Source organism: Sapajus apella, unplaced genomic scaffold, assembly GCF_009761245.1.
Source record: "Sapajus apella isolate SASKATOON/1434 unplaced genomic scaffold, GSC_monkey_1.0 scaffold38, whole genome shotgun sequence".
NCBI classification, from domain to species: domain Eukaryota; kingdom Metazoa; phylum Chordata; class Mammalia; order Primates; family Cebidae; genus Sapajus; species Sapajus apella.
The window spans coordinates 17,719,157-17,728,895 of NW_022436978.1; the positions used below are offsets into that span (position 1 = coordinate 17,719,157).

Genomic DNA, 9,739 nt, shown 5'->3' on the forward strand with positions numbered 1-9,739 from the left:
ATCCCAGCTACTTGGGAGACTAAGAAAGGAGAATGGCTTGAACCCGGGAGGTGGAGGCTGCAGTGAGTCAAGGTTGATGCGCGCATAGATATATTTAGTAGTATTTGGAGTAAGAGTGAACACAGGAGAGAAAATAATCCCCTAAATCCCAGTACTAGATTTGAACTTCGACAATTTGTCTTTGTTAGACTTCATATACTTCTGATCCAAATGTTTTATGTTCATTATATTTCTAAAGTTAATGTTGTTTAATTACAGAAAATGTGCCATGTGTGTCCTTTTTTTTTCCCCTCAGTTTTATCTCAATAATCTAGTTAAAAAAAATTCATGTATGCCCTGCAATATGCTAAATGCTGGTAATTATCTTCCTAAACTGTTATTGGTTTATATAATATAGCAAAGTTCCGAATAAATGGTAATTCTTTTTTTCTTTTTTTTGATATAGGGTGTTACTCTGCCACCCAGGCTGGTCCCCTCACTCTTGGCCTCAAGTGATCCTCCTGCCTCAGCTTCTCAGAGTGCTAGGATTACATGCATGAGCTACTGCATCTGGCTTGAACAGTAATTCTTAATAAAAATGCATTATTCTTTGCAATCTTCACTGAAATAAACCAATAAAAAGCAGCTTCAATTAAAAAAAAATTACAAGTAAGTCTCAATACTTGACTACATGAGGATCCTGATGCAAGCAGGGTACACTCGCACCTCTGTAGGGCTGGAGAGCGATTTTCCAGGAGAGGTCCCTGAGCTGGAGAAATGTGATTCACTTTTACTTCAATGTGATATGAGAGGGATAAAAGGTAATGCTCATTTTGTACCACAAAGCTGAAGTGGCTATTATGTCCCTTTCATCAACTGGGGCAACGTTACTCCATATACATTACTAACTGGAGACTATACCCCAATGTCAACAACTTTGGAAAAATGATGTTATATTCAAACCCTATTCACTATCCTTATAGTCTATGCTGTATCTCTAATGTCTCTTGCAAATAAGATTATCTTAAAATCAAGTCCCTCTGGTACTTCCTAATTTGTTTACTTATTCAATACACATATTTACTATGCACAAATAAATGCAAGATACATACAAGATGAGTTAGAACAAATAGTGTCCTCAAGAAGACTAAATTCCAGTAGAGGTAATAAATATTTATACTCACAAGGGAATATACAAGGGCCATAAGAGGTGTGAGTGCTTCAACAGATCAGAAAGCAAGAAAGATTCATTTTGGCCAAGTTAAACTCTGTTGTAACTGAAGGCGTCCTTGAAAGATGAGTAGAATTATAAGTAGAGAAGGTAAAAAAGGCATGACAGGCTAAGAAGACAGCATGAACCAAGGCAAGAACATTATGATCTGTTTAGAGACTACAAATGACACATACTTAACGTATCTGAGGTAAAGTTACAGAATGTGAAATGAAGGTCAGGTAACAGAAGGTCTAGAATGAAGCAGTAAAACTTTTGGATTTTATTTAATAGGTTTCTAATCAAGAAAGACAATAGATAGATATATTGAAAAATAACTGATGGCAAAATGAGCTAGAAAGATATCAGAGAAAGGAAGACTAATTCGAGTATTATTGGTTTTGTTTAGGTAAAAATTGATAAGAACTTGAACAAATATAGAAACAATAGGAATGAAAAAATAGGAGAACTGATAGGCTGGAGAAGAGAATCTAGTAAATTAAGTTTCTCAGTTATTTGGAAATACAGAAAGAGTAGGTTTGGGGAAGAAGGTGAATTCTATTTTAAATGTAAAGTCTTGGCCGGGTGTGGTGGCTCACGCCTGTAATCCCAGCACTTTGGAAGGCCAAGGCAGGCGGATCATGAGGTCAGGAGTTCGAGACCAGCCTGGACAATACGGTGAAACCCTGTCTACTAAAAATACAAAAATAGCTGGGCATGGTGGTGCATGCCGGTAGTCCCAGTTACTCAGGAGGCTGAGGTAGGAAAATCGCTTGAACACAGGAGCAGAGTTGCAATGAGCCAAGACTGTACCACTGCACTCCAGCCTGGGTGACAGGGCAAGACTATCTCCAAAAAAAAAAAAAAAAAATTAAAGTCTTGAAATCCTATGTAAAATATCACATAGCCAGTTAGTAGAAATTTGAGTTTGGACCACAGGAGAGAGGCTCTGATGGTGACAAAGACTTGCAAATCATCAGTGCTGAGGTGTAAATGAGATAATTCAGGAAAGAGTATAAGCAGAGAAGAGGACACAGGAGGCTCAAGGAGCACCCATGTTTAAGAACTGGGTAGAAAAGAGAGTATGAAGGAGAGTGAGGAGATTATTAGCAATGACCTTTGAGAGTACATCTCTAGGGTATGCGTAGAGCCAGATTTTCAGCATCAAAACCATCAAGTATTTTGCGGGTGGAAGGAAAATGAGCCATGAATCAAAAGGTGGAGAAAAGGCCTTTTGGGAGGTGGCAGTGTGGGAGGGAGTAGGGCTCCGGGTACAATTTATGGCTGAAAGAGAGCTGTGCAAAGCCATTTCCTTTAACAGAATTAACAGATTTCCCAGCCTCTAATAAAAATAAGCAATCAATTTGGGAACACTTTTTCTCTCCTGAAATATGAGAGAGGGGATAAAGACTGAAGTAGGATTGTGAAAAAGATCAAGAGAGAAAAAAAAAAAAACAACAGCCCAAGTGCAATAGATACTTCAGCATGGGATGGTAAAAATGAAGTTATTTCAATAAAACGACTCCTTGGAAGGAGTTCAAAACAGGTTGCCATATGCTTTATGTGGAGTTTAAGCAAAATTATAAAATAATTCACGCAAACATGAAATATTTTATTTATTTAGTTACTTTTTTTTTTTTTTGAGACGGAGTTTCACTCATGTTACCCAGGCTGGAGTGCAATGGCGCGATCTCGGCTCACCGCAACCTCCGCCTCCTGGGTTCAGGCAATTCTCCTGCCTCAGCCTCCTGAGTAGCTGGGATTACAGGCATGCACCACCATGCCCAGCTAATTTTTTGTATTTTTAGTAGAGACGGGGTTTCACCATGTTGACCAGGATGGTCTCGATCTCTTGACTTCGTGATCCACCCGCCTCGGCCTCCCAAAGTGCTGGGATTACAGGCTTGAGCCACTGCGCCCGGCCTTTAGTTACTTTTTTAAGACAGAGTCTCGCTCTGTTGCCCAGGCTGGAATGCAGTTGCACAATCTTGGCTCACTGCAACCTTTGCCCCCCAGGTTCAAGTGATTCTTCTACCTCAGCCTCCTGAGCAGCTGGGATTATAGGTTCATGCCACCTCACCTGGCTAATTTTTGTATTTGTAGTAGAAATGGGTTTTCACCATGTTAGCCAGGCTGGTCTGGAACTCTTGATCTCAAGTGATCCACCCGCCTCAGCCCTGCAAAGTGCTGGGATTATAGGCATGAGCCACCACACCCGGCCTGAAATATTTTAAAGTTGAAATTACAGTGTATTAATAATGATTATGCACTTGGCCTCTTAGATGTATTTTTCTTTTATACTGCTTTATGTTATTACCTGACGGCTGAATGTATTCTGGACATGCATCCAGTAATCTTCAACTGGATCATAACAGTATATTGCCTTGGTCAGTCCACCGGCAACATAGATCAGGTTGTTTAGGGATACGGCTGTTATGCACCTCTTGGCAATTGGGATAGCTGCACGAAGTAGCCAAGAATTGGTTTCTGGATCATAAGATTGAACCTAATAACATATAAAAATATACAATTAAAATTTCTAAACAAAAATGGAAATGTACTTAATAAAGAGTCTACCAAATACATACAAACGTTATTTAAAATAAAATCCCATTCATTCAGAGAATTAAGAGAGGTTAGCCTGATAGTGAAATGTCTGAATTATGAACATTCTCAAATAAAATGCAAATGTATTACTATCAAGCAGAACAGAGTACCAAAAACACACAGATTGCTTCTAGAATGAATGGCCACCAGGTCTGTCCACTAAAGTTAACAGTCTCAATTTTTTTACAGTTGTGTTATGTAGGATAAGTATGCCTCAAACCTGAATATAACTTCTTAATGCTTTTAGGGAGCCCTTTCTTCAAAAGAAAACGAACACATCTCAATGCAGTCAGCATGCTCTGAATTATCACAAATTCTGAATTAATACATTCTAAATAAGTAACATTTGATCACATTATTTTAAACTGAATTTAGAAAAAGAATTAATAGATTGACAAAATTCCGTTAACATTGCTAAGCCAGCTAGGCATTAGGGACTTTTGCCAGAATAAACATGATATTTCCTGAGATGTCAGGATAGCACATATTCTTTGGTCCCAGGAGTTTGACGAACCAGAGCAACTTTGACTCATCTTTTATTTACACTACAGAGGTTTCCTTTTCTTTTCTATGTTCTGAAAAATACTTCCAAAGTATATAGAAAATGACCCAGTTAGAAGGAGCATATTTATTTACTGTGTCTTATCCTTTGCTAATTCACTTCCCAACAGTGTTCTCTATAGTTTTTACATTCTGTAGATGATAGCAAAGGCTCAGAAAAATTTATTTAATATAAAATCTCTACAGATGGTCTCATTTCAAAAAGGCTGAATCACATTTGTTAGAGCAAATTGTCAGACATCTAGAGTCTCACTTTAGCAACCCAGAATTCAATGTTTTTCTCCAAAGCATATAGTACCAGAAAAATTTTAAAAGACTCCTCACACAAAGTGACCTGGCTACCTACTTGATGAACCTTCTGTATCTCCCTTCTTATACTTATCATTGGTGTTTCCTTTAAAAGTACATGGCTTACCTTATCAGAACAAGTATTATCATCAGGTCCTCCACCAATCACAAACAGTTTGCCTACACAGCTAGTCACTGCAGGAGAACTCACTGCTTCCTTAAGGGGAGCAACTTCAGTCCATCGATTTGAAAAGGAATCATAACATTCTACGCTGCTAAGTCTGTTTTGCCCATCGTAGCCTCCAACAACATATACCTATATGCAAAATACATGGAAAAATCTTAATTATCAAAAGTCTGAATTTTGAAGTAGCTGGTTAAAGAATTAAGGGATCTCTTTTCTTTAAAACGCTTTTGCTAAATAAATATAATTGCAATATATTTAGCTCAGAGTTTCTGAGCCTTTTAAAAAAATCATCATCCCCCTGCCACCATCACAATCCACCAAGCCTTTTTAATTCCTAATAGTCTTCTGTCAATGAAATTTTAATACCACAGATAAATTGTATATCTATTTACCTTAATGTATGTATACCTATGCTTTATACATGAAAGATTTCATGTTTTTTTCACCTTCTAAGAACCAATCTTTGCCCCCTTGGGGGTAATACTGCTCACACTGAGAATTGTACAATTTAGCTTATATATTCACACTTACGGGTAATAAAATATTTGATTATTATAAAGTATTAAAGCTGTGAAATGGAAATATTAGGTAAGAATTACTAGACTATGAGAGTGTTGAAGGCAGGCCTTTTAGCCCCTACAGTAGCTAGAAAAGTGCCTGACACATAATGAACACTAAAGTTCACAGAGGTTTTTTTTTTTAAAGGAGAGTGAGGAATTAGGAACGATAATACAGCTACTCGAAATCTTTCCTGTTGATGAAATCCTTTCATTCAACAAGTTTTTTTTTTTTTTTGGAAAAAAAGAAAGAAAAAAGAAAGAAAGAAAAAAGAAAGAAAGAAAGAAAAAAAGAATGAAAGAGAGAAAGAAAAAAGAAAAAAAAACAGGGAGAGAGAACAGGAATCTTGCTTTATTGCCCAGGCTAGAATGCAGTCTAAATATGGGTATTAAAAACCTCTTTTATGCCAATAATTGTGCTTAACAAGAGTGACAGAAAGGAATAAGGGAGAAAAATAACAAACAAGCAGCCAACCAATATTTCATTTAAGCCTGTGAAATGCTATGCAATTACTAAGGAGTGATTTACTTTCAATTATGTAGTCACTTTTAGAATAAGTGTGATGTGGTACTGAGAAGAATGTAAGTTTTGTGGATTTGGGGTGGAGAGTTCTATAAATATTAAGTTTACTTGTTCCAGGTCTGAGTTCAAATCCTGGATACCCTTGTTAATTTTCTGTCTTGTTGATCTGTCTGATATTGACAATGTGATGCATTTGGTTGGTAAATCTTCCTCCATCCCTTTGAGTCTTTGTGTATCCTTGCATGTGAGATGGGTCTGAATGCAGCATACCAATGGGTTTTGGCTTTTTATCCAACTTGCCTGTCTGTGTCTTTTGATTGGGACATTTAGTTGATTTAAATTTTGGATTAATATTAATATATGTGAGTTTAATACTGCCATTTAATGCTGGCTGGCTGTTTTGCCCATTAGTTGATGTAGATTTTTCATTATGTTGATGATCTTTACCTTTTCGTATATTTTTGGAATGGCTGATACTGGTTGTTCCTTTCTATGTGTAGTGCTTCTTTCAGAAGCTCTTGTAAAGCAGGCCTGGTAGTGATGAAATCTGAGTACTTGCTTGTTCACAAAAAATTTTATTTTTCCTTCACTTATGAAGCTTAGTTTGGCTGGATATGAAATTCTGGGTTGAAAGTTCTTTTCTTTAAGGATGTTGAATATTGGCCCCCACTCTCTTCTGGCTTGTAGGGTTTCTGCTGAGAGATCTGCTGTGAGTCTGATAGGCTTCCCTTTGTGGGTAACCTGACCTTTCTTTCTGGCTGCCCTTAGCATTTTCTCCTTCATTTCAACCCTGGTGAATCTGACGATTATGCGCCTTGGGGGTGCTCTTCTTGAGGAATATCTTTGTGGTGTTCTCTGTATTTCCTGGACTTGAATATTGTCCTGCCTTGCTAGGTTGGGAAAGTTTTCCTGAATAATATCCTGAAGAATATTTTCCAGCTTGGATTCATTCTCTTTGTCACATTCAGGTACACCTATCAAACGTAGATTAGGTCTTTTCACATAGTCTCATATTTCTTGGAGACTTTGCTCATTCCTTTTTACCCTTTTTTCTCTAATCTTGTCTTCTCATTTTATTTCATTGAGTTGGTCTTCGACCTCTGATACCCTTTCTTCTGCTTGGTCTATTCGACTGTTAAAACTTGTGCATACTTTGCGAAGTTCTCATATTGTGTTTTTCAGCTCCATTAATTCATTTATATTCCTCTCTAAACTGTCTATTCTCGTTAGCATTTTGTCAAACCTTTTTTTCAAGGTTCTTAGTTTCTTTGCATTGGGTTAGAACATGTTCTTTTAGCTCACAGAAGTTTCTTATTATCCACATTCTGAAGCCTGATTCTGACAATTCATCACACTCATTCTCCATCAGGCCTTGTTCCCTTGCTGATGAGGAGCTGCAATCCCCTGAATAAGGAGACGCATTCTGATTTTGGATGTTTTCAGCCTTTTGTGCTGGTTTCTTCCCATCTTTGTGGATTTATCCACCTGTTGTCTTTGTAATTGCTGACTTTCAGATTGGGTCTCGGAGTGGACGTCCAGCTTGTGGGTGATGATGTTATTTCTGTTTTGTTTTCCTTCAGCAGATGCCCCTCCCCCACAGAGCTGGACCTTCCTGGGTTCAGCTGTGCTTGCTGTGAAACTCTCAACCATCAGCGTTTCCAATTGCTGTTTTTTTGTGGGGGTGTTTTTTTTTTTAAGACAGAGTTTCGCTCTTGTTGCCTAGGCTGGAGTGCAGTGGCATGATCACAGCTCAACACACCTTCTGCCTCCTGGGTTCAATAGATTCTCCTGCCTCAGCCTCCCGAGTAGCTGGGATTACAGGCATGCACCACCATGCCCAGCTAATTTTGTATTTTTAGTAGACACAAGGTTTCTCCATGTTGGTCAGGGTGGTGTCGAACTCCTGACCTCAGGTGATCTACCCGCCTCAGACTCCTTAAGTGCTGGGATTATAAGCATGAGCCACTGCGCTCAGCCACACAGAGCTTTTATGTACATTTTCTTTTCACAAAAACAAGAAAGGTAGGCAAATTATTATCTTTATATGACAGGTGAACCAATCAGCAAGACATTTATTAAATGGCGTATTATGCAGAAAATCCATTAAGCATCATGGTTTATATAGGGAACTTGCGACCTAACAAACCTCTCCAGCAGCTTCACTTCCACATCTCTCTCTCTCTCTATTTTTTTAGACTGAGTCTCACTCTTTCACCCAGGCTGGAGCACAGTGGCGCATCTTGGCTCACTACAGCCTCCACCTCCTGAGTTGAGGCAATTCTTCTGCCTCAGCCTTCTGAGCAGCTGGGACTACAGGCGTGTGCCACCATGCCCAGATAATTTTTTTTTTTTTTTTTGTATTTTTAGTAGAGATGGGGTTTCACCATCTTGGCCAGGCTGGTCTTGAACTCCTGACCTCATGATCCACCTGCCTCGGCCTCCCAAAGTGCTGGGATTACAGGTGTGAGCCACTGCGCTCAGCATTCTTCTTTTTTTGGAAACTGGGTACCATTCTGTTGCCCAGGCTGGAGTGCGATGGCATGATAATAGCTCACTGCAGCTTCAACCTCCCAGCCGAGACCTCGCCTCAGCCTCCCAAGTAGTTGAAACAACAGGTGTGCATCACCACACCCTACTACTTTATTTTTATTTTTCATAGAGACAGAGTCTCCCTCTGTTGTCTGTTGCCCAGGCTGGTCTCAACTCTTGGCCTCAAGCCATCCACCTGCCTCATCCTCCCAGTGCTGGGATAACAGGTGTGAGCCATCATGCCCGGCTCACATTTCTCTTAATGGACTGTCATCATCAACTCTTCCCTCCATAGCTAATTAACTATAGTAAGTCCCACTGAGTCTTCTGACACAGCATCTGTCATATCCACCCCTTCCTTTATATTTGCCACAGCCATCACCCACTTCAGGGTTCACAACACTTCATACCTCTCAAATAACCTCCTGGCCTCCACTCTTGCTCTCTCTAAACCACGGATTATTCTTTCTAAAACATGTTATCAATTCCTCTTAACATTTCAACAATTAATGTCTAAGGGTCAAGGCCAAACTTCATACCTTGTCATTCAAATTTGTCCACAATTTATCTTTCTGTGCACCCCCAAATTTCCACAGTATTCAGTGCCACTTCCATCATGCATTTCTCACGTTATGTTAAAATAATCTGTCGGTGAGTTTGTGTCCCCAGCACTAGTGGCTCAGACAGTTTAAGTAACTTACAAAAGACCGCACAGCTCTAAGGAGTATGGAACCTATGGCATGAAGTAGCAATTAAGGGCCTGGGCTTTGATAGCCAGCTCTGCCGTCCAATGGAAGGGCAATTTCTCTATCTTTCCAGAGACTCAAATTTCTTCCTCAATTTTACATATATATATATTTTTTAAGACAGAGTTTCGCTCTTGTAGCCTAGGCTGGAGTGCAATGGTGCGATCTTGGCTCACTGCAACCTTTACCTCCCAGGTTCAAGCAATTGTCCTGCCTCAGCCTCCCAAGTAGCTGGGATTACAGACACCGGCCACCATGCCTGGCTATATTTCCTCAATTTTAAGATGTGGACAACAATAGTGTCATCACATGGCATAATTTTCAGGATTAAACTTTAATACATACTCCTACATGTGTAAATTACAATACAATAAAGGCCTCTAGATTAAGAAAAGCCTGAGCTTTTGCCTCTGCTTTATCATTTTTGTGTGATCTTGGGAAATGACTTGATCTCTGGGATTATTTATAAGATGATCCAGTTACATTAAATATTCTCTGTCATTCCATCATCCCTTCCTACTCTAAGATTTTTTTTTTTTTTTTTTTTTTAAA

At 39.0% G+C, this 9,739-nt stretch overlaps 1 protein-coding gene across 4 annotated transcripts in view; it reads right to left on the reverse strand.

Annotated features, from left to right (window-relative positions):
* The window catches only part of KLHL24 (kelch like family member 24), a 48,565-nt gene that overhangs the window by 6,287 nt on the left and 32,539 nt on the right, over positions 1-9,739 (reverse strand). For 3 of the 4 annotated variants that reach the window (XM_032298471.1, XM_032298469.1, XM_032298470.1), the window contains 2 exons: positions 4,773-4,961; positions 3,507-3,695 (listed from right to left, as the gene is read on the reverse strand). In XM_032298471.1, coding sequence (XP_032154362.1) covers positions 3,507-3,695; positions 4,773-4,961 — 378 coding nt within the window. The remainder of the gene's footprint in view (positions 1-3,506; positions 3,696-4,772; positions 4,962-9,739) is intronic. The other variant, XM_032298472.1, reaches the window with a different exon arrangement.